The 24,174-nt window shown below is 58.5% G+C and overlaps 1 protein-coding gene across 2 annotated transcripts in view; it reads left to right on the plus strand.

The window, feature by feature from the left end:
* Positions 1-22,826, plus strand: part of COL26A1 (collagen type XXVI alpha 1 chain) — a 65,205-nt gene extending 42,379 nt beyond the window's left edge. For both annotated transcript variants that reach the window (XM_012927553.2, XM_004586966.2), the window contains exons 4-13: positions 14,030-14,091; positions 17,430-17,586; positions 18,291-18,389; positions 18,692-18,820; positions 19,501-19,584; positions 19,772-19,824; positions 20,626-20,661; positions 20,874-20,921; positions 21,485-21,569; positions 22,146-22,826. In XM_012927553.2, the coding sequence (XP_012783007.1) occupies positions 14,030-14,091; positions 17,430-17,586; positions 18,291-18,389; positions 18,692-18,820; positions 19,501-19,584; positions 19,772-19,824; positions 20,626-20,661; positions 20,874-20,921; positions 21,485-21,569; positions 22,146-22,309 (917 nt within the window). In that variant the 3' untranslated portion in view covers positions 22,310-22,826. The remainder of the gene's footprint in view (positions 1-14,029; positions 14,092-17,429; positions 17,587-18,290; positions 18,390-18,691; positions 18,821-19,500; positions 19,585-19,771; positions 19,825-20,625; positions 20,662-20,873; positions 20,922-21,484; positions 21,570-22,145) is intronic.
* Positions 22,827-24,174: the final 1,348 nt, after the last annotated feature.

A 24,174-nucleotide genomic window follows, 5' to 3' on the forward strand; every position in this document is an offset into this window, starting at 1 on the left:
CCAAGGGTGTGGAACTTGCCAGGATCAGAGTAACAGATTGGATGTGGGGGGGCACAGACCAGGAGCCCCTGGGCCCCAGTTTCCTTCCACTCATCCCAGAGTCGCACTGGGCAGAAAGTCATGGTCACCTCTCTGGTTGGACGCTGGCACAATCTGTCCTCAGGTGTGGCGGGGCTTTCCCCTCCTTGGCGTGTTGGTAGCTTCTGTGTCTCTGACATCCAGCCCGCATCCCTAGAGTGGGCTGGGGGGGGGCTGGTTCCACAGCTATCCATGCCGGCTCATGATTAGCCTGGGAGGCGGTGAGGCCCCGTGACTGTCCCACTTTGCAGGTAGGGAAAATGAGGCTGGGAACAACAGGAAGGAGGAAACTCACTGTGTCCTGTTGCTCTGGAGCCCCTGGCCCAGCCACAGGCTCTGGGGGAAGCACCTTTATGGTCGAAGTGGAGTGGGAGGCGGATCCAGGCCACGGGGAGGCAGGGCTGCCTGGGTTCGAGCCCTGCCTGATGATGGAAATAATTACTTTGCTCCTAGGGGTTGCTGGGAGGACAGGATGACATCATATCGACCAAACAGCTGTGTCAGCCCGGGAGGAATTTTAATGAGCGTCTTCAGCACTTGATGGGATGATTGTCACGGTGGGGGTGGTGACCTCAGCCCCCCCCCCACCAGCAGGGAAGAGTCTGTTGACAGCTAGCCCACACCCCACCCCACCCCCGTCGCCTTGTCTAGGGGACACACCTGCTGTCCTGTGCGTGTTCCTCATCAAAACCTCAGCCTCTCACAAGCCAACGGCTGAGGCGTGACTGGGACCTGGCCTCCAGAGAGGGAAGACTGGGGACCGGGACCTGTCTCTGTCTCTTTGTCTCTGGGTCTTTCCTCCTGACATCTGTCACCTACGTTCCTTCCCAGGAGTTGCTCCCTACACCCACGAGTGACAGAGCTCACAGCTTCCTGCCCAAAGCCAAGGAAGCCAAAAGGCCCAGGGAAGATTTTGATTGGCTCAGCCAGGTCACATGGCCTCCCCAGCTGTCCACCAAGCTGGGGAAGCTGGCAGAGCCAAAAGGATGGCAGCTGGTGCCTACACAGGCGGGAGAGGGAGGGAGTGACCATAAAGTGGGGGGCGGGGTGTGTGGCAATGCTCCCTAAAGATGGGGAAAGGGATGCTGAGAAACGTGTTCTGTATCGTGGAAGCTGGACATGGGGGCGTGGTCAGGAAGCTCCAGGTGACTGTAGCCCTGGACAGAGCATCTGACAGTCGGTCAGGCCATAGCCGCCGTTCACCACGTGCCAGTGTGGATGGCAGGTGATGACCCAGACTCCAAACTTGACCGCTTCCTCTGCTGGCATCTCTCAGGGCTTGTAGCTGGGCATGGGCTGAAGTGGTGGGACTTCTTTCTCGCTTCCACTTACACTCCCCTATGCTTTGCATCATCCTTTTTTTTAAGGGTTTATTTTTTATTGGAAAGTCAGCTATACAGAAAGGAGGAGACAGAGAGGAAGAACTTCCGTCCATGGATTCACTCCCCCAGCAGCCGCAATGGTTGGAGCTGAGCCGATCTGAAGCCAGGAGCCTCTTCTGGGTCTCCCATGTGGGCTCTTCCATCATCCTTTCCGTCCCCTCTGAGTGCATGTCCAGCAGGAGTGGAGATGACACTCTGGCCAGCTACAGCAAGGTCTGTGTCTAAACAGAGAGGGCCGGCACCATGGCACAGCAGGTGAAGCCACTTCCTGCGATGCCAGCATCCCACATCTGGGCACTGGGGTTCAAGCCCTAGCTGCTCCACTTCCCATATAGCTCTCTATTAATGCTCCTGGGAAGATGGCATTGGAAAATGGCCCAGGTGTTTCGGCTGTTTGGGGAACCAGCAAATGGCAGATTTTCCAATAAATCTGTAAGGAGAAGTAAAGCTCCGATAGTGTAACCTGACCTTTCATTTCTTGGCCCCCACCCCCGAGGAAACCATCAATCAAGGTCATGGCCACTGCGAGGCTCTAGCAGGTGATCCACAGAGCACGCCCATAGAGGCCCAGGCCCCAGGCCTGAGAAAGAGGCTGGCACCCCATTCAAGCACGCTAGCACCCCCAGCCCCACCCAGCCCCCACTGTTCTCGCACATCTTGAGCGGAGTGAGTGATCTCACAGGCTCTCCCGGGTTCCAGCCTTGAACCTGATGCCGGATGTTTTTTCTCCGGCTCTGCTCTGGTGTTTGACAGCTTGCTGCTTCAGGGGAAGGCTCAGTGTGACACTTTGGTCCTATGCAAATCAGAGCCTCGGTTAGCACTTGCAAAGCACTGTGGGAGACCTCTCCTCACTCTCACCCCCAGGCCAGGCAGACAGCACGGCTGTGACACTCGGCACTGGGTGCCCTGGCAGGGGATAATGGGAAACATGTGCGGGCCCTTGCCAAAGTCCACAGGAAATGGGATGCAAAGGTAAGTTGATTTTGTTGCAAAAACATTAGAAATCCACCCACCATTTCTTCTTAATAGGAATTTTCTAGTGAACTTTTCATAAACCCCTTGTATATCTGAACTTCAAAATGTCTGTACTAAAATAAACTTATCTTTGGTTTCCATTTTTTTTTTTTTAAAGATCAACTTATTGGGCCCGGCGCGATAGTGTAGTGGTTAGAGTCTTCACCTTGAATGCGCTGAGATCCCATATGGGCGCCGGTTCTAATCCCCGGCAGCCGTGCTTCCCATCCAGCTCCCTGCCTGTGGCCTGGGAGAGCAGTCGAGGACGGCCCAAAGCTTTGGGACCCTGAACCCGTGTGGGATACCTGGAAGACGCTCCTGGCTCCTGTGTTTGGATTGGCTCAGCTCCAGCCGTTGGGGAGTGAATCATTGGATGGAAGATCTTCCTCTCTGTCTCTCCTCCTCTCTTTATATCAGCCTTTCCAATAAAAATAAGATAAAATCTTTTTTTTTAAAAGATAAACTTATTTAGTGGAAGTCAGAGTTACAGAGAGAGAGATAAAGAGATCTTCCTTCTGCTGGGTCACTCCCTAGGTGGCTGCAATGGACAGGACTGAGCCAGGGTAAAGCTGGCAGCCAGGAGCTCCTTCTGGGTCTCCCACATGGGTTCAGGGTCCCAAGGCTTTGTGCCATCCTCACTGCTTTCCCAGACCACACGTAGGTTGCTGGATGGGAAGAGGAGCAACCAGGACATGAACCAGCGTCCATATGGGATCCCGGCATTACAGGTGGCAGATTAGCTTGTTGTGCCTCCAAGAGGTGCCAGCGACCTTTAGCCTTTGGGAGGGACCCTCCTGGGTCACTTCTGGTCTAGGGCACTCCAGTGGGGTGCCCTGGCACTTTGCTGCCATGCCCTCCATCCAGTACGCATCCGGCACTGCGCCAGTGGGTGCTTTATCCAGCTGATTCCTCTCCACAGCCCGGTGAGGGTGGCCGTCTTGTGAACCTTGCATTCGGGTGACTGGGGCTTGCAGAAGGGGAGATGGCTTGGCTCCGTGTCGTAGCACCCGCTGTGCCCAGCGGCTGTCTGCTGCACAGGATGGACTCCTGTCCACTTTGACCGGAGGAAGGGGGAGGCAATGGTGGAGATGGGGAGAGGGTCATCAGCCACCCATCTGTCACTATGGGGAAAGAGGCCAGAGGGGGCAGACCTGGGAGAAATGGCCTGGAGGGGCCACGTTCATGGTCAGAGGAGCCCCACCCCATAGGACTGGACAGTGACTTCCTGTCCAGCTCGCTAGCAGGGAGAAGTTGAGTCCCAGAGTCAGGTGGCATATTGGGGTGCATTGTTTACATCTGAGGCACCCCTGATACTATGGGAGCTGGGGCCACGCCAGCATCCCTACTCCCACGGTGCACCCCCGCCCCCCGGAGCTGGGATGGCCTTCTAATGCCGAAGCCAGATACCTCCTCTCCTATGTGGGGAAACCAAAAGTGAGATAACCCAGGTGGTCTCAGGCTAGATCCCCCATCTCCCGACAGCTGCTCAGAGGAACCCAAAATGGGAGAATGCGCGCTCCTTGTCCCCAGAGTCACCGTAGACCCGGGCCGCCGAGCTCCCTACCCATCCCACCTGCTGGTGCTGGTGGCATCCCCACCATCCCGGCATCTTGCAAGCACATGTTTGCCGCCCACAGCCCTGCTCACCATCAAGCAGTGCTGCAAACCACATTAAAATAAATGGGAGGAAAGGGAGGAGAGGGATTCGCTTTGCTTTGCTTTCTCACTTGGAGAGAAGCATTCTTGGCTGGGAATCAAAGGGCTGGGGGAAAACTCTTGGCAGAAACCCAGCCATCCCCCAGAGGACAGACCCCCCCAGCCTGCACCCCCTGAGAGAGGGGCTCCCCTAGGACCTTGGCCGGGCCCAAGTGGTTAAAGACGTGGGGGCAGGAAAGGAACAGCGGCCAAGGGTCCCACTGGGGTGGGTGGGCGAGAAGGGTATCAGGACTTCCCTACAACTTGCCATCTAGAATTCTTTTGTTCAAGATGTATTCACGTTTTTGAAAGGTAGAGTTAGCAGATGGAGAGGGAGAGAGATCTTCCATCTGCTAGTCTCCAAATGATCACAATGGCCTGGGCTGGACCAGGACAAAGCCAGGAGCCAGGAGCCTCTTTTGGGTCTCCCACGGGGTGCAGGGGCCCAAGCACATGGGTCACCTTCTGCTGCTTTCCCAGGTGCATTAGCAAGGAGCTGAATGGGAAGTGGAGCAGCCAGGAACTAGAACACATCTGGGATGCCAGCCCTGCAGGTGGTGGCTTAAGCTGGTACCCCAATGAGATTTCTTGAGCTGCCTTTTGCCCTCCATTTTGGGCTGCAGGGAGGCCCCTCTTTCTACACTCCTGGCCCAGGGATGGAGCATCCATCCAAGGCTGAACCCTGGAGCCTTCAAGTCCCCATCCGAAGGTCCTGCAATGTATCCAGGTGCTCCTGGCCCCGGACCTCTCTCACATGGATCACCCCCTTCTTCCCAGCCAAGAGCATGCTGTCTGTGGAGGAAATAGAAACCTTCCCCTTCCCTGATTGGGATGCTTGCTCCTGGCCCTAAGCCAAGGTCTTTGCAGGGAAAAGGCACCCTCACCCTCCAGGCATGTGACTGCCATCTGCTGGACAGCTGGTACAATGCATGCACACAGCCAGGATGCTGGCAATGCAATAATGCTCCTTGGGGTTGTGCATGCCTGGACATGGATTCACACCTCCTGTAACCACTCACATTTTACCTTGGTCAGGGCTGATGATAGCCCCTGTGGTGGCCAAGCAGGGAGCCCCTGGAGACCGAATCCCCCAGCTCTGTCCGGCTCCATCCACAAGAGCCTCTGACCTGTGTCCGGTTTCCCTTCTGCACGTTGTAGTCTTTCTGTTCCACAGGGCTATGGTGAACAGTTGGGCTGTGTTTAAAATAGGTGGGTTCATTGCCAAGGCCACATTAGTACTTTCTACTGTGGCTATTACCCCTCAGCTGCGTTCCCTGTCTGTCCTGTCTCTTCCTGCCTCTTCCACGCCTCCTTGCATCTCAGTACAAACTGGAACAAGGCTCCCTCAATTCCCCTGGTGCCCCTAAGCATGGCCCTATGCCCCTAGCTGGGGAAGACCTGAGAAGTGGGAGTTTCCAGACCCCACGGAACCTTCGAAAGTTTGAAAAATCAGTTCCATTCATTTTCAGCCTTGTTAGGATGGGTAGAATAAATGACAAAAACGAGTAAGAACAGCCAACGCGGGTTGACCATGAGGCTCTGCCGGTTAGGTAGCTTGCTGCAGTCCCACCATCACTCCCACTCCGGAGCAGTGTAGGGGAGTGTCAGGAGTTCCCGCCCAGTCTGGCGGATGGCAGGGGTGGAGTCTGACCCTCCTGGGGGAGCTGAAAGAGTGGGGTCGCCTTCCTGGGAGGGCAGCAGTGTGGCCGCAGCCTGGGAGAGGATTCTCCAGTGAGGGTGGCAGTCACCTTTGGAAGGGACAAAGGGAATCCCGTTTTCCACGGGAAGTGATGCTACTTCAAGCTGGAAGTGGCAGCATTTCAGACCAAGACCCTTTCCTGTTGGGTCCTGAATTGATCGTTCATCCTCATGCGAGGTCCATGAGCATCAGTCAAGTTCATAAGGCTGGGATCCATGCCCCCAGCCCCACCTCTGCTGCAGCTCAACTGGGAGTGAGGGAGCAGTCACGGGGGCTGCAGAGGCAGGCACCCCCATGTCGCCTTTTCTGCCTGATTTTTTTCTAATAGTTTATTTTTATTAGAAAGGGAGATTTATAGAGAAAAGTAGAGAAAGAGAGAAACATTTTCCATGCACTGGTTCACTCCCCACATGACTGCAATGGCCAGAGCTGAGCCATGGTAAAGCTGGCAGCCAGGAGCTTCTTCTGGGTCCCCCATGCGGGTGAAGGGCCTCAAGGCACTGGGCCATCCTCTGCTGCTTTCCCAGGCCACAGGCAGGGAGTCGAGAAAGTGGTTGTAAACGGGACTCGAACCAGTGCCCATACAGGATGCCAACACCTGCAGGCGGAGGATCAGCCAATTGAGCCATTGTGCCAGCCCCTCTGGCTGTTTTTTTTTTTAAGCAAGAAGCATAGAGTCGAAAATGCAGTGGCCCTGCATGTGGTCCCATAACTCCACGTGGAGTGCTGCTGCCCTTTCTTGACCTTCTCCCTTCCTTCTCCCCAACCTGTGACCATCAAGAGTCACCCTTCTGTCCCCAGGGGTTTGTTTACTATGAATATATCACCTACACTTGGGCACACACAGACCTTTGTGGTGGAGGTTCGACTGTGCTGGTAGCCCCTTCAGAACTCCACCCCTTTTCATGGCTGAGTAGTATTCCACACGTCATCGGTCCCTTGGTCCGTCAATGGGCATTCTCAGCTTGGGGTGAAGGCTGTTGGTGTTTGTGCTCTTGACGCTGCTGGCCCATGCCTTTGAGCACGTGTGTAGGAGAAGGACAGCGGGGTCTTCGTCCTGCCCCTGACTGTTTCCTAGGAGCCACACCGTCTCCCAGTGCCTCCAGCCAAGCAGATTCCACATCGCCACCCATGCTGGCTGAGTGTTCTGTTTGGAGGGTTGTTTGTTTTTTTATTAATTATACCCATCGAAGTGGGTGTGTACGGACATCCGGTTGTGGTTTGGACTTGCATTTACCCCGAGCGTCTTGTCACCTGTCTGCTGGCCAGGGGACTGTCTTGTTTGCAGAATGTCTGGCTGAGTCCTTGTCCAGCTGCGCCGGCCAGCTCTTGGGGTGTTGAGTGATCACACGGAAGCGGGATAGCAGCTCCCGTCAGGTGTACGATGATATGTAAGGATTTCACTCCTGTTCTGTATCTTGCCTTCTCTTCTTGCCTGTGAGGTGTGAAAGTTTGTTTGTTTGTTTAAAGATTTATTTAGTTGTATTACAAAGTCAGATATACAGAGAGAGGAGGAGAGACAGAGAGGAAGATCTTCCACCTGATGATTCACTCTCCAAGTGAGCCGCAATGGCCGGTGCACGCTGATCCGAAGCCAGGAGCCAGGAACCTCCTCCAGGTCCCCCACATGGGTGCAGGGTCCCAAGACTTTGGGCCATCCCTGACTGCTTTCCCAGGCCACAAGCAGGGAGCTGGATGGGAAGTGGAGCTGCCGGGATTAGAACCGGCGCCCACATGGGATCCCGGAGCGTTCAAGGTGAGGACTTTAGCTGCTAGGCCACGCCGCCGGGCCCAATTCTTGTTTGTTTTTAAAACTTGAATGAAGTCCAACTTCTCTGCTTTGGTTGCTCCTGTGTTTGGCATTGCGTCTCACACTCTGTGTGCACCTGCTCAGGTGAGCCAATGAGGCCAGCCGGTCTCCCCTGGGCAAGCCCCCAGGACCATGGCCGGCGGCAGAGGGTGCTGGTTGAGGGAGAAACGGTGACCTAGCCGGGATCGCTGTAGCCACTTTTTGTCGTGTGACTTTGGGCAAATAACTGTGCCTCTCTGGGCCACGTTTCTCTCATCTGTAAGAAGATGAGGCTGACACACAAACCTAGGCCACAGACAACCTCACATTCAGTGACCTTAATAAGTCCCCGAACTCTCACTGCTATTGGACTTGAGACCCCAAATCCTTGTGGGGCCGGTGGCATTTTGTGAATTGCTAGCTCCCTGCCCTCTTCCTCTGCTATGGGGACAGATACCCCTCATTTCCATGGGGTGGCAGGGGTTATCAGAACCCTCGTCATCTCTTAAGAAGCCAAATGCTGCTTTTTTAAAACAACTTCCCCTCCCCCTCCCAACACCAACTAGCTGAAGGAGTTGTTGTCAGACCCCTAAACTGGGGGCTGGAGTTGTGACACAGAAAGTGAAGTCACTACTTGCAACCCTGACATCCCATATAGACGCTCTGGTTCAAGTCCCAGCTGCACCTTGTCCCATTCAGCTCCCTGCTAATTCATGCAGGAAAGCAGCAGAAGATCCCTAGGATGGGGTGGGGAGGGAGGGGGGTGCAGGAGGGGGTGCTGCCACCCACGTGGGAGACCCAGCTGGAATTCCTGGCCCGCTGGCTTCAACTTGGCCCCAGCCCCCACTATCACAGCCATTTGTGGAGTGAACCAGCCAGATGGAAGATCTCTCTATCTCTACTTTTTAAATAAATAAAACACATCTTTATAAAAATCTCCATCAATGGGGTGGTGGAAGAAAGAAGATGTTTATTTGCCGAGCGCAGTGCAAGGAGTTGCTGTCGCTGAGCCCCTGGACTTCCCAAGGACTTAGGGGTGAAGCTTTGTATGTGCTGAACTTGGGGGGGACAGGAGGGGTGTGTTCAGCTCATGTCCACGTTCCTGATTGGTCACCAGTGCTAGTGGCTTTCCTTTGATTGTTGAGCACCGCTGAGCTCTGCAGGAAATGTTCTGGATGACGAGGTGCGCTTCTGTTGTGGTAGGGGTAGGAGGTGGGTGCTCTCAAATGGTGCTCAGCCAACCCAGGGCATGCGCATCTCTTCTGAGCCATCTGTAAAGTGGACTCAGCAAGGCAGCCCCCTGGATTTTGGGGAGACATGCTAGCCCCGGGAACTTGGGTCCCACTGGTGGCTCAGCTTGTCTCGCCTCTGCTGGTGAATGGAGTCCCACAAGCTGGGCCTGAGTCACAGAAATTCTTTCCTGATCCGTTTCCTGGCCCGCACCCGTGTTTTCTTTGGAAACCTCAAGTAACATGCTCTGTGGCCTCCGTTTTCTCAGCCTAATTTTAGTCTCCTGGAACCGCAGGCGGATGATGTCAGATGGGAGGTCGCTTGCCCTGCGTCTTCCTATGAGTTTCTTGCAGCTGCTCACTCCCCTGGGGGGCAGGTGTGGGCCTGCCGGGTGGACGCCAGCCATGGGCCGAGCTCGCAGCTTGGGGTGGAGGTTTCTGCTTCGCTCCGCCAGGCTGGGAAGCCTTCCCAAAGGCAGGGTGCAGTTCTCCCCTGGCACACACACACCTTGTTCAGGAGCATGCAGCATGCAGGCCAAGAACCCTCCATGAGCTTGCAACCTGCAGGAAAACCCCTGCCGTGTGCCTTAGAACCATCCACCCCGTTCAATCCCCAGTCTGAACAAACCCCATCTGATCGCCTGTCCTGGGGGTGGGGACAGACCCTAAGTCCCCTCCTTTCCCAGCTCCCCAAGGACTGGCTGCAGCCACTGGATGCATGCTTGGAGGAATCTGGAAGCTTGAAGCCCTTCCCTCAGGCTCCTGCTGTCAGCAGGTGCTGGGGGAGCGGCCACCCCTGTGGCTCTTGCAGACTGTTCCTGCCTCTCCCTGGCCTGGGAGCAGGAGCACTCCAACGGAAGTCCAGATGACCCAGCCCAAAGCTGGCTTACGCCATGGACCAGCCCCCACCTCCATTTCTTAATCAGAGTAACAGGCCTCTGGGGTTTATCACAGAGACTCAAGGATGCTCTGATTCCTCCTGCTCTCAGATTTGCACCTGGTCTGGGTCCCCAGCCTTTGATCAAGGTCACATATCCCACAGGAGGCATGGGGGTGGGGGGTGTCTGAAACACTCTCCTAAAGAAATAGGGCTTAATGTACAAGAGCCTAGCCTCTGGACACAGGACCCCAGTCCTCTGAAATCACTTTTGGGCTGCGGTTGAGGTATGTGTGTGTGTGTGTGTGTTGCGGAGGGTAAAAGGGCAAGGCAGTGTCAGGAGCCCAGGAACGGGCTCACACGGGAGCAGCCATGACCAGACACATGCAGGCAAACTACGCCCCCACACAAGCACGCCCTCACGGATCGTGTCAACTTGTGCACCTGAAAACACATGCGCAGGGCCCCAGCCACAAGCATGTGTGCTCACAGGGGCTCCTGGGTCAGCATTTGTACCATGGGTTTCCGTATCCACCCTCTGAGGCTTCCAGAATGTTCTTCCGCTCCTGGTGGAGGCTGGTTTGCAGTAGCAGGAAATGGGCTCTCTAAGCTGCTGTGGGTCTCTGAGCATCTCCACACTTGGGCCTCGTGGGCCATGAGAAGGCTAGGTGCCAGAGTCCAGCCCCAGCCGAGTTCGGAGCTCAGGAAGGGTGCGTGGAGTCGGCGATAAAGAAAGACACGGATACTGTCACTTGGTGCCTTCTCGCAACAGCTCAAGAAGCTGTCCTTTTTTATTTACTGATACCTCACAAGCTTCTACACAAACAACTAATTGTTCTATTTTTACTTCAAGACTAAGGGAACATGTACAGACATTTGGTCATTCTGTCTGCACTTCAGGGCTAAGCAGGTGCCCCTAAAGATAATTCTTCAAAATACTGTATTCATATTCTTCAAAGCAAGCCATTATTCATTCTTCAGTAGTAGCCATGGAGCGACAGCCAGGACTCCAAGGCCGAGGCACGCGCGATTACCTGCTAATCCATAATACATTCCTATCACATTTCTGTTTCTACAATTTACCAATCATTTAATCGGAAAAATATGTCACAAGGAAAAAACATAAAAATCCGAGACAAAAGTTTCAAACGTTAAATTCCCCCTACAACTATAGACTCTACAACCCTATAAACAATTAAACAATAATTAAAAGCATATTTCTTTAATAAAAGCATCCTTAATTCCTCTAGCTAAAAATTATAAAAGCAGCTAAAACAGTTACATTTTCTATGCTCCAAAGAAATTGCAATCACGGGCTGGCCTTTGAGATAACAATAACTATATTTATTGCCATAGCAGTTTCAGCTCTCACTCCCATCACTTGCATTAATATTTAGGATATTATCAAGCCCCCTCCCAAAAGGAGTGCTACATGTCTGGGCCAGATTCTGAGGCAATGGTTAAGTACCCAATAAGGTGTCCAGAAATGGCATGGGCTTAATTGTGCTCCTGTGTGTAAATTGTCAAAGGCCCACTCACCATGACGTTATCAGCAACATTAACTCTCAAGCTCACATTGGTTGTAAAAGCCATTTCACAGGGGCAAACAACAATGCCTCAATAGATTATAGAATTCTTAGTGGGGTGGCTGAGTGTCCGTGCACAAAAGGGATGAGACTGCAACAAGGTGGTCAGAGAGAAATCCGCTGGGCCCTGCCAAACAGCTGGAAGCTCCCCTGGGCCCTGCCAAACAGGGGAGCTGTTTGGCTCTGGCCATGGTTGGGTGCTGACTCAAACCCAGATCCCAGGTCACACCTTTTTGTCATCCACACCTACCAGGAGAGGATGAGGGTGGGGAGGCCAGAGCCCCAAAGCCAGGCAGACGGGGTCCTGGAGGGGCCTGGGGCTGCCTCATCAGCACCATTTCCACGTTTCCATGACTCCGATGAGTAATTTGAGCTTTCATTGCCTGCTGGTGACAAATGTCAGGCTGCCAGACCCGGATCTGGTGGCATGGGGTTGGGTGGGGGTCCCCTCTCCCGCCAGGGAGAATGCCCGGTACCAGGGCAAGGTGCACTTTCCAGAAATAAATTCCACCTCCCTCCCCCCAAGGAGCCCCGGGCTGTGCTCAGCCCCTGGACACGCTTGGGCATGACCCCTCCACGCCTCAGGGCTGTGTGGTTTGCCCAGCATCCTGGGGCCTACCGCCCCCCATCCCCATCTCTGGCCAATTCTTTTCCTGTTAGCCTCTTCAGAGCCACCCTGGACCACTCGGCAGCTAGGGGTAGGGAGATCCCAGAATCCTACACCCTGCCAGAGACCCCCCCCCCCCCATAGTGCCAGCCACCCACTCCTATGGGTGCTGGCACCAGAACTCAACAGAGATCACCTTACGCTGAGCCTGCTGGTACATCAGGGCTGGTTGAGAGTGTGGCAGGTTGGGTGGGGGAGTTACTGAGGGCTTGGCAGGTGCACTGCTTGGAGGGTGTGTGTGGTGGGGAAGGGAGGAGAGTGGATCAGTGAGACCCGCCCATGTGGATCCCTGCCTTTCCTACTCACGCCTACCACTTCTGTGACTTTGCAAGGACAGGGCTGCGCTCGGGGCTGACTGGACGATGGTCTCTTTGGAGGCTAGCTGTCCCCCCAGATGTCTGTCCAGGATTCCTGCTCCTGAGCAAGCCCTGCGCTGTCCCTTCTGGGCCATCCTCAGCTCAGGACAGATGCTGGCCACTTCCTACCTGGCATGCTACTGCCCACCAGCCAAGAAGCTCTGCTGCCTGTTCCTTCCATGCCCTGTGGGTTCGATGCCCTTCTGTGCCCCTTCCTGGGAAGGCCGAGAGGTCACCAGTGAACCAAGGAGCCACTGGCTCCATCCTTCTGTCCACTGGATCGGTCTGTGATCTCTTTCGAGGGTCACGGTTCCTGGCTATGTTTTGATGCCACTGATCTGGCCCAGTCAAGGGCAGAGGGCGGGACTTGTTGTGGCCTGCCCACCACTTCCTGCAAACCCTGTAGGGCTCCGGCACCTCCCCTACCAGATCTTTTCAGGAAACAATAGGTAAGCAGACCCCACCTCAACAGGCAGCCGGATCCCCAGGCCCCTGGGAGCCAAGTGGGCTCTCCTAAGAAGCCCCACCCCACCCCATGTATGCCCAGGATGAAGGAGGAGGGGGTCCTCACAGGACCAAAAGTTTTAAAATGAGTGGCTGCGGGAGCTATGCAATTCTTCAGAACAACTCACAGCCCTTATGAAAGATGGTTGCTGTAAGCAGATAGTTATAGCACTGGGCCATGTGTCTTGGGCGTCAGCGGTGCCCGCCAGCTAATTAGGTCCTGGAGGTTTCAGCTCCTCCCACCCCCAGTCCGGCACAGCACATGGAGCCTTGGTCTTCACCCACCTGCAGTCTTGCAACAGGCCTCCTATCCCTCTACCCTGAGGACTGCCCCAACACCCTGGGCAGTGTGCCCCCAATCTGTCATGCTGCGGCACTTCCTGTCCACTCGGGGATCAGTGCCTGTCCTTCCCTTTCCGCCCTGGACAAACACATTGTGTCCATCCCTCAAGTCTCCCACCTTGGAAGTCACTGCCTCCAGGCTGGCTTCCCCGTCAGCCCCCACCTGGACCAGCCTCTTGTGGCCCAGCCGTGGTTCCTGTGTGTGCCAACTCTCTGCTCCATGGCGGGCACCAAGTGTACCTGTCAACAGAGCCCATGGAGACCTGTCCTGTCCTCCCAGGCCAATGCTTCCCGGAGCTGGCTCAGTGCTGGGCGCGTGGAGTGGATGCCTCATTGGCTAGATGGGCAGTGCACCTGCTCAGGGGTCCAGCAGTGGACTCAGAGGGATGGGGCTATGTGCAGTGGTTAAATCAGTATCTCTGGGTTCAAATCAGCCTTGCTTTCTGACCCAGCTCTCTGTTCAGGCACACCCTGGGAGACAGCAGGGGATGGCCCAAGCACCTGGGCCCCTGCCACCCATGTGAGAGACCAAGGTGGAGTTTCTGGCTCCTGGCTTTCATTTTGCTACAGCCCCTGTTAGTACAAGCCTTTGGGCAGTGAACCAGTAAATGAGCAGTCTCTGACTTTCCAATGAAAGTTAAGCTGAGAGGTCCAGCAGACTGCCAGGATCAAAGGATCTTAAGGACAAGGTCCTGGAGATGAATAAGTTTTCCAGGTCAAATACCGGGTCCCAGGCCCTGCCTGGCTGCCCACAGGCACCCCTCTGCCCAAGGTCTCTGTGCTGGGCTCACCCACCTCTCTTCTCTTCCAGAATGCATGAACTGTACCCGGCTCAGTGACATGAGCGAGCGGCTGACCACGCTGGAGTCCAAGGTCAGTGGGCTGTGGGCGGGGCCAGGAGACATCAGACACCTGAGTGGCCTGATTCTGGGCTCTGGTTGTGGCTGGCTGTGGGCAGCCTCCTTGGGCAGGGCTGGCTGGCATCCTGGCATGGAGAGAGTGACAGGGCAAGGCATTTGAGGGTCCCAGTCCAGCTGATGTGGCTGTGGCTCTTGGTCTCCCGAGTCCTAGGTTGAGGGGCCAAGGGCCTTAGCATGCAGATCGGTGTAAAGAGGACAGTGTCAGTCCCCTTTTGGGGGTGCAGTCCTGACCCTCCTCCCTGTGCCAGTCATGAAGACAGGGCCAGGGCTGATGGGGGAGAAGCCTGGATGGATCTCAGGGACTCAGTCGGGGTTGGAGGTGACCACCCTAGCTGAGGAGCAAGAAAGGGAAGGCTGTGATTGGTGCAGGCGTGCTCATGGAGCAGTTACCTGTGGGCACCTGGGCTGACCCGCTCCGGAAGCCTGGACAGGATGCACCTGCCTAGCACACGCCCACAGCTGGAGCAGGGTCCGCGGCCAAGAGACACAGGCGTCCATAAACAGACGTCTCAGCACGTGGGGTACAGGCGGGTCTGTGTGGGGCTCTGACAGCATCCACCATGATGAGGAGAGAGAGGACAAGTGTGGGCCTGGAGGAGCATGAGCCCGAGGGACCAGGCTGCTAAGGCCAGCACCACAGCCCTTGCACACCTCCTGGGGCAGTGGAGAGAGCCGGGGCTACCCAGGAGGGGCTGCATTCACGGGAGTAGGCAGGGAGGCTCGAGGGGGACAAGAGACAAGGGGGGTGGATGGGCATGGGCCCCAGACAGCACAAGTCCCCAAGGGCAGGCCCAGAGGTTGGCTGAGAAGCCTCAAGAGCCACTGTGTGGGTTTGATTGCACACAGTCACACACATGCACACATACATGTATGTATGAGGACACAGAACCATGGAACACAGGACCACGACTTACATGCAGTATGCACACAGCCGCACACACGCACATATAAACATGTGTCTGTAAGTGCACACACGGCCACACCCATGCATGCACAGAACTGTGACACACGGCCTCCCCTAAACAGATGCGCATGCGCACGTGTGAATGTGTGCACACACAGCCGTACACACACGCATAGCCACAGATGCACACATGGCACACACACGCAGCCCTTGACAGCCCACTTTGCCTCTCTGCTCTGGCAGCCCTAAGCCTGTGGGCACCCACAGGTGCCACTGCTCAGAGTCAGACGGGGTGAGGGGGCACCCATCTCTCCAGGCTCCTGCACCTCCACCCCACATTGGCACCACCAGACTCCTGAGGCTGCTGGGAATCACGGGTGGGCCGGTAGGACCCAGTTTGGCTCTGGCCATGGTTGGGTGCTGACCTGGTATCTGGGTTTGAGTCAGCACCCATGCCATGTGACCCGGGGAGTCCCCAGCCATGAACTTCCTCCCTCAGCCTTGGGTCCTGGTGCACATGGGGAGAGTCCTAGGCTATAGGTTAGTGGGGCAGGGAGAAGCGGGGAGCCCTCAGGAGAGCGAGGGGTGCCACTGGGGAAGCCATGGGAGTGAACTCCCAGCTCCCGCGTTCTGGAAACGGGTGGGGTCGGCGTGGCGTGGCTGGGGAAGCCATGTACGAGGTTTGGCACAGAGCAGCTGAAGCAGCTGCCAACAGCTCGGCCTGGCCCCTGCCCAGCACTGCGGGTGTGAAAAGTCACAGCTGCAGGGGAGTGGCCCCGTGCCAGCTGCCCTCACCCACCCCGCCTGCCACGAGCAGCTCCGCTCCCTCCCTGGCTCCCAAGCCTGCAGCAGGCAGGGGTGTGGTGTGCCTGGGACTCAATCCTTGCAGGGTGAGGAGCCTGTGGGCTGAGGCAGGGTCTGCAGGGTATGTGGGCTGGGCAGGCCCCCTCTCTCAGCAGCCTCAGTCTACCCACCTGTAAAGTGGACATGAAGGAGTCACCTCCCTATCAGTCCCCTTCCTACCCTATGCCTTCCAGGCTGGTCCCCATATGGGAGCTGGGGGCCGGGGCCATGCAGCAGGCCCACACTCTCCTTAGCCCTGGATTTCCAGCTGGGGATTGGGAGACCCCTGACTCACCTTGTCCAGCTCATTTTCCAGCTATCCCACGTGCCCAGGCATCCCCTGATTTAATGGGGCTACTGAGAACCTCGTGGGCCCACAGCAGGGGTCCCTGCAAGGTGGCAGCCTGGAGGGAGTTGGGGAACATGAGCAGGGGAGTCCCTGGGGGACCCAGAGCTGCTGTGAGGCAGAGGCTAAGGAGCCAGAAAGGAAAGGTGGAGCCAGTGAGAGGGGGCCACAGCCAGGGAGTTAGAAACCAGGGGCACCCCAGCGGCTTGCCTGCTGCAGCAACAGGGAGGCTCTCTCTCTGGGGCATGAGGAAGGGTGCAGGTGCCGGAAACCCTGCCCGCAGCAGGCCAGCCAGACACTGGAACATTCCATCCACCTTCTCTGCCACCAAGGGTTGCGAGAAGTCACTCACTGGGGCAGGATGGGCCCCAATGGGTGACATCATCCCAGCCCATCCTGCCCCCGCTCTGAGCTGTGGTCTGACTTTCTTGGCTGGATTCCCCTCGCCCACTGCCACCCTCCCTGCTGAGCTCGTGATGGACTAAGGCTGGGCCCTGCTAGGGCAGCGGGTAGTGGGGGACAGGGCAGGGCACCTCGCTGGGGCGGTGAGCCTCATGGGCAGCAGCCCAGGCCCAGCCCCAGGTCCTGCCCCCAGTGGCCATGCTCTGCCGGGTGCCCACGCCCTCCTGTTTCTCTACCATGGCCAGTCCTAGCTTTGCCCAGGAGCTGGCCCAGGGCTCAGGGCTGCTCTTCTTCCAGTGCTGTGAGGAGGAGGAGGCGCTGACCGGCTGGGCCTATCACCTGTCTCAGGGGTCCAGGAAGGGAAGGGACAGGTGACCCCTGGTGGTGGGGGGGGGCAAGGAGCCCCCGTTGGTGAAGGGACCGTCCAGAGGGGCCCCAGGCGTGTGCACCCGCAGAACTGCCTCCAGGCCTGCCTCTGAAAGCCTATGGACCCACGAAGGTCCCCCAGGGACCGGCCTGCAGCCATGGCTGGTGCACAGCACCCTCTGCTGCCCGGAGAGGGCTGGCGCCGGGATGGGGCTGGGTAACCTTTGAGTTCGGCCTGGCTGAAGGGGTAAGAATGGAGGGCTGGGGTCCCAGGGTTGCGGCCTTTCCCCCTCTACCTTCAGTCTGCATTCCTGCTTCTTCCCTTGTAGCCATTAACCACAAAGTGTGTGCCCTGAGCTGGGAACAAGGAAGCAGGGAGACTTGGTGCAGGACGTCTGACCATCCCCTTCATCAGCCCTCTTTCTCCCAGGTCCTCCTCCTGGAAGCTGCCGAGCACCCCGAGGACAGGGATAACGACCTGCCGGCCGCCCGCGGCACGGCGCCGCCCTGGGACCAGGACTTCCTGCCTGGCGCCATCCCCCTCGCCTACCCCGGATCCCCCAGGAGGCGGCCTGCGGGCCCAGCTGGTGAGCGCTCCTGCAGGATTTCTGCTTCTCTTAGAACACAGCCCCAAGCTACTGGACCCGAAGTTTCTCACGCCCCCTCCCCCATGCCCAGTATCTCTTCTGGGACTGACAGAGGGCGCATCCCACCCGGCCGAAGTTCCAGGCTCCAAATTTCCCAGCTTCTAAAAGTTGGCAAAATGGGGTTGTGGGGAAGGGGGCGGGGTGAAGGAAAATGTCTTACGGGGAAGTGCAGTTCCCAGAGTGGCCACTGGGTGGGGCCCACACCCTGTAAATGGAGCAGCCTGGCTGGTTCTGGGCTGCCTTGCTCCCCAGGCCTGCACGTGGGCACAGCCAGCGTGGCCAGCGTGACCAGCGGCTGTCCCCAGACCACCGAGTGGCCCACACGCGTGCCTCTCCTCTTACCTGCCCTTGGGGCCTGGAGAAGGGAACTGGGCAGACGCATCCTGCTAGGTTCTTTAGGGTCCAACCTGGGGCACACTGTGCCCCCTGAGCCCTAACAGGGACCTGAGCCATGGCCCCCAGCAGGCCTTCCCTAGCCTTGGTTTGCCTACCTGTGTAATGGGTGCAGAAGTATGCCTTAGGGTCATGGATTAAAACCACGGTGACCAATGGAGTATCAACTCAGGGTAGGGGGTGAGGGTTGAGGCGTGGGTGAGTTGGACCAGATGGATCAGGTCTCGGCTCTTATCTTCCTCTCTCTCCAGGTCCCCCAGGACAGACGGGACCCCCAGGCCCTGCAGGTCCCCCGGGCTCCAAAGGCGACCGAGGCCAGACAGGAGAGAAGGGCCCAGCAGGGCCTCCCGGTGCGGACACACCCACAGCTGGTGGTGAACGTGTTGGTTGGGGGGCATTGTCAGTCACTGAAGGACTTCTGGGACTCCTCCTTCTCCCCCCAATGGGTCCTGGTCCTGCAGGAGGGAGTGGCCCCTGGGCAGGCTGGGGACAGTGTTGCCACCCATCAAGGTAGCCCTGTCTTTGTCCCATGCAGCTAGTCACCATGTCCCCCTGCCTACATTGGGCCCACGGTGGTGGTGGTGGTGGTGGTGGTATGTGTGCACCCGTGAGTTACTTGGTTCACACACGCCTCCTCTCTTCTCTGTCATAGGGCTCCTGGGGCCACCCGGGCCTCGGGGACTTCCTGGAGAGACAGGGCGCCCCGGCCCCCCAGGACCTCCTGGCCCAGCCGGCCCACAAGGCGTCCTCTACTCCCTAAGGTCCTCTGCTGACAGAGCCGGTCAGTCCTGGGAACCCCATCCAGGTCTTCCCCTGAGGGTGGCCGGGCCATCGCCGCAGCCACCCAGGGCACATGCATCAGCAGGGAGCTGGCAGCAGGTGTCCCTGGAGGTGGGCTGACTGCTGGCCGGGATGCCATTCATATGCATGTGCCCAGGGCAGGAAACCCTGGGGAGGCCACCCTTGCTGGGATGTCCACTTCGTGTAGCCAGGCTGAAAGCCCTGGTGGGAGTAGGGAGGGGTTGGGGAGAGGCAGGAATATCTGGGGGTGGGGCAGCAGGGGCCCCTGAACTTGGCCTTGGTGTGGAGGATACCCCACACATGCTCACACATACCCTGGGGCTCGGGCTCTGGGGATGGCACGGGATGAAGTCCTGGGGGGGCGGTCCCAGGTTCCAGGACTAGTGAAGTGGTGCTGGACGCAGCCCAGAGGGCTGGGCCTGGAGGGCTCTCTGGAGGAAGCCCTGCAGAGGGAACCAGGCAGCTGCATCTGACGGCCATAGGAGGGCACAGCTTTGAGGACAGCACTAGTCTGGGGCTTGGGGGCAAGTCTGGAATGTTCTGGAAGTTTTCTGACCCACCTTCCCCTGCCCGCTGACTGCCCTGGGCCTCCTGCATGGCCAGGGCATGAAGGTTCCCTCCCATCCCATCATGTCACCAGCCGCTCTGCTCTGTCCCCAGATGGAGACTCCCAGCTGGTCCCTGCTGTCGTGGACACCGTGCTGGCAGGAGTCCCTGGCCCCCGGGGTCCCCCTGGCCCCCCAGGCAAGTGGACAGCTTTTGAGGGGCTCTCTCCTCTGAGGAGGTGTAGGAAGAGTGGGGGGACCCTGATTCCCCAGCATTTATTCCCAGGCTCCTCTTGCTGTCCTCCGGAGCGCCGGGGTCACGGCAGGAGATCCACAGGGGCCATGGACCTCACCAGGTCCAGGCCCATCTGTGACTCTGTCCACAGGCCCCCCTGGACCACACGGGCCCCCGGGACCACCAGGAGCCCCCGGATCCCCGGTAAGGACTGTGCTGTTCCCAGCCCAGTGCAGGGGACCCATGTCCTGTTCCTGCGCACAACCCCATGCCAGGCGATGCCAGCGTCGCTTGTGTCGCAGATGAGCTGAGCTCCAAGGAGGCCTGGGACTGTACAGGGGATAGCAGGGTCACAACACATTCGCCAGAGCCTGTTATCCCCTCATGTGTCACCCTCACCTGTCACCCCCACCTGTCACCCCCACCTGGCACACCCTCACCTGGTACCTCACCTGTCAACCCCCACCTGTCACCCCTCACCTGTGAGCAGGGGTGCCCAGAGCCCGACTGGGCAGCTCTGAGGCCCAGGCTCACTGCATCCCCTCCTGCGCACCCCACCTCTGTTCCAGGTGAAGGAGGAAGAGAAATGTAGGGGCCCGAGGCACAGGCAGAGCACGACCAATAGCATGCGTTGAGGAGGCAGGGCTGGGGAGGGGGACGGGCAGGGTTGGTTCTCGCTAGGTGGTGGGGAGGGCCAGCGCAGGATCCCATTTCCTCCCTACAGGGTCCTCTAGCCACTGTGGGTGGGGACGGGCTGGCCGGAGTGGTGCTGGGAGGGAAGCCAGGGGTGGCTGGCAATGAGGCTGTGGGCTGGCCCAGGACAGTGATGGATTTGGCAGGTAGACCTGGCCAGGAAGTGGGAGTGGGAAGCTAGAGTCCCTGCTGAGGGAGGTGCAGAGGGCCTTCGTGGTCAGGGGCTGCCACACACTGACGCCTGGGCCATGGTCACTGCCAGCACCACCCTGTGTGGCCTCCTGGGTCACTCCCTGGTTTGGTTTCCTGCAGGGCCTTGCGGGCGAGAGGGCCACGGCGGGGCCATCCGTGAGTGTGGACGTGTGCAGGGTTGGGGGCATGGGGCTGGGAGATGGGCCTAGGACACAAGGCTCTGAAGTTCAGCCTCACAGTATCCCCAGCCGGAGGGGGGGCTGGACCTAGGGAAGACCCAGATGGAGCAGGGATGGCCTGGGATGGGGTGGCTCGGCCCCTGCCACCGCCTGTGCCCTGGGTTACTGATGGGCTCACTTGCTTTCTAGGGTGAACCTGCTGCAAAGGGAGAGAGTGGGGAGAAAATGACCACAGAGGTAATGTGGTCACCTGCTGACCCATGTGGGCACCTACTGGCCTGCGTGGGCACCTGCCAGCCCATGTCAGCACCTGCTGAGTCATGTTGACATCTGCTGGCCCATGTGGGCACCTGCTGGTCCGTGTGGGCTCCCTCACGGTGTCCCCTAGCCCCCACTCCCATCCTTGGCCAAGCATGATTGTGGCCACTCTCTCTGCCCTGTTCCCACAGCCACCCCTGGCTGGCAGCCCAGGCAGGACATGAAAGCTCCCCGGACCAGGTGTACTGCCCTGTCTCCAAAAATTTCAGGAATTGTGGCAGCCAGAGGCCAATAGAAGGCTACGGAGGGGCGGGGCTGTGTGGCCACGGGGGCGCCGCTACTATTTCGGAGCCTCTGGGTTGTGTTTGAGAATTGGAGCCTCCTTGCCCACTGCCGCGGGCTGGCACGCAGCAGGGCCTCAGTCTGTGCTGGCTGTGCGGGGTTGTGATGGTGATGGGGTGGAGGGGGGAGTGAGGGCAGCAGCAGGAAGCCCTCAGACCCTGCGCTGGGAGGGGCTGCCCTGACCGTTCCCTCCCCACCAGGGCGAGGGGGTGCAGCAGCTGCGGGAGGCCCTGAAGATCCTGGCCGAGAGGGTCCTTATCTTGGAGCACATGATTGGGGTCCACGGTGAGCACCCCCGGGGGTCCCCTGAGCTGTCCAGTGGCCTCTGCACTCTCCACTGCCACACTGGCCTGCCCAAAATTGGCGTCAGGGCCCTGTGCAAGATCACAGGACCCTCCCCAGTGTGGCTGCAGCCCAGGATCAGGACCAGGACAGGACCTACCCACAGAGCTCCCCTGGGAGAGAGAGGGTCTTCCTGAGCCCTCCTCTCCTCTCCTCCCCACAAATGATGAGTCATCAGAGTTTACAGGTCTTCCCCCTGCACACTAGAGGCCCTGGGGATGGGTGGCGAATGAATGGATGGGCAAATGAATGCATGAGTAGGTGAATGAATGAATGAATGAATGAGTGGGTGAATGAATGCATGGGTGGATAAGTAAATGAATGTGTGTTTGCATAAATGAACGAATGAAATCTTCGTGGGTAAAGGGTTGGGTGAGCAGATGGATGGGTGGGTGATGAATGGCCACCTAGGTAGGCAGGTGGGTGGGCGAAGGAATGGGGGAGGGGACGAAAGCCCAGCCCCTCTCTGTGGGTGGGAGGGGGCTGCCACCACAGCTGTGTCCCCGGCTCTCCCCGTAGATCCCCTGGCCTCCCCGGAGGGTGGCTCCGGCCAGGACGCTGCACTGAGAGCCAGCCTCAAGATGAAACGGGGTGGCCCCCAGTCGGATGGCGCCCTCGCCGCCCTGCTCGGCTCAGACCCTGGGCAGAAGCGAACCGCCGACCAGGCCAGTGGCAGGAAGTGAGAGCGCCTCACTCCAGGCCGAGCCCCAAGCCTGGCAGAAACCCCCACGGGGCTGGAGCTCCGATGGACATTAGGGAGGGATGTTGACACCCGAGGCCTGGGTCCTTGGGCACATGCCATGCCTCCATGGGTGGAGTCGGGAGGGGCAGCACCCAGGCGGAGCCCCTTCTGTGCAACCTGTCTGGGGGCCAGGGAACCCACTGGGGGGACAAGCCCTCGTGCTCCTTGTTTACTGAGTCCCAGCTGCCCTTGTCAGTCCAGGCGCTGGCCAAGTCATCTGACTTAACCCTTCATGGTCCTTGTTTCCATGGGGATGGCTTGCCCAGGGGTGCTGGGGGCAGGTCTTGAACTCGGGCCTCCTGAGGCCACAAGCTGTGGCCCTTACCAGCTTCCCCTTGGCAAAGTTGGGCAGGACCCTGCTCTGTAGGGTCCTTTCCCCAGCCTTGGGTCTGTTCCATGGTTCTGGGGTTGTGGGTGGGGAAGCTGGCTTGCACCAGAGAAAAACTCCTGACTATTACATGGACCATGGACTTAGGCGGCACAAGAGAGGGGCACTGGGGGTACAACTGGTGTCCCCACTGCTGCCTCCCAGTCTCACTGAGCCCACCATCCCGTGCCAGCCCTCCCAGGAGTCTCACACCGGGATGTGCATGGCAGGGGCACCTGCAGCCCTGCCCCTCCCTGTTCCCCCGGGGGAATCTCCTGGGTGAGCCACGCTCCCTGCACAAACTGTAGGGAGACAGGGGATGGCAGCTGTGGGACCTGACCCTGGGATGCACCGCAAGACCCTGGAGAAGCTCACAACCCCCATACAGCCCTCCCTCCAGACCCTCAGCCCTGGCCGTGGAGGGGCTCCAAATCAAGGATGCTGGCATGTCCAGTGACAGGAGTGACTGTGCCCGCAGGCCTTGTGGTGCTCGGGAGCCCTGCCCCGTCTGTGTCTCCCTGGAAGGGCGGTTGGGGGGAAGGGGCACGGGCAGCCACTTGCCTGCCCCTCATGACTGTACCCCACAATACAGGTGCTCTCCCCACTGTGTGTCTGTTCCTGGGGAAGTGGTGAGGGAGGAGGGGCGAGTGGCAACTGCAGGGAGGGGGAGGCCGAGCCGCATTCGCTGCCTCCCCAGAGCAGGGTGACTTAGCTCTACACCCCAGGAATTCCAAGCTTAGCAGAGGGTCTGTGCCCGAGGCTCCTGCCCAGGCCTAGGGCTGGCGCTTGGGTCAAGTTCTGCTGCCGGCCTGAGGGCATTGCTAAGAATGATACAGGATGCTAATAGCAGTGGCTATACCATGGCCCCAGGACCGTCTCCCTGACTGTGCAAGCCTGGGCTTGGCCACCTGGGGCCCCTGTCCTCCTGGTCGCCGAGGAGTGGCCTGCAAGCTCAGCCCGGTGAGCAGCCTATGCCACCATGGGTGCTGGTTCCTCATGCTGCCATGGGTGCTGGATTCCAGGCATGTGGTGGCAGTGCCAGCTGTGTAGGCAGTCTGAGCAAGGTGCAGCCTCTCACAGGCCCTGTAGGAGTGCAGCTCTCGGCTCAGGGCTTCCCTGCCCTTGGCCTTGCAGCCAAGGAGATGGGCTGGGTCCTGGGGCAGTGTACCCAGGTGAGTTTCCTGTGTCTATGGGTGCCCTCAGGGCACCTGCCTACACGACCACGCTCAGACGGCACAGCCCATGGTGGTCGCTAGAGAGAAGGTTACAGAGGGTCCCAGCCCGCGTGTTGAAAGCTGGGCCCCCAGCTGCTGGTTCCTCTGCTCCAAACTGCTCTGGCCCTGGGGAAGACCTCACGACAGGGCTGGCAGGGCTGGCGAGGCCTCTCTCCGCCTCCGGCACCCTTGCACTGCACCTCTGGACTGCTGCCCGGGGCCACC

The sequence above is a fragment of the Ochotona princeps genome, chromosome 24, assembly GCF_030435755.1.
Source record: "Ochotona princeps isolate mOchPri1 chromosome 24, mOchPri1.hap1, whole genome shotgun sequence".
NCBI classification, from domain to species: Eukaryota; Metazoa; Chordata; class Mammalia; order Lagomorpha; family Ochotonidae; genus Ochotona; species Ochotona princeps.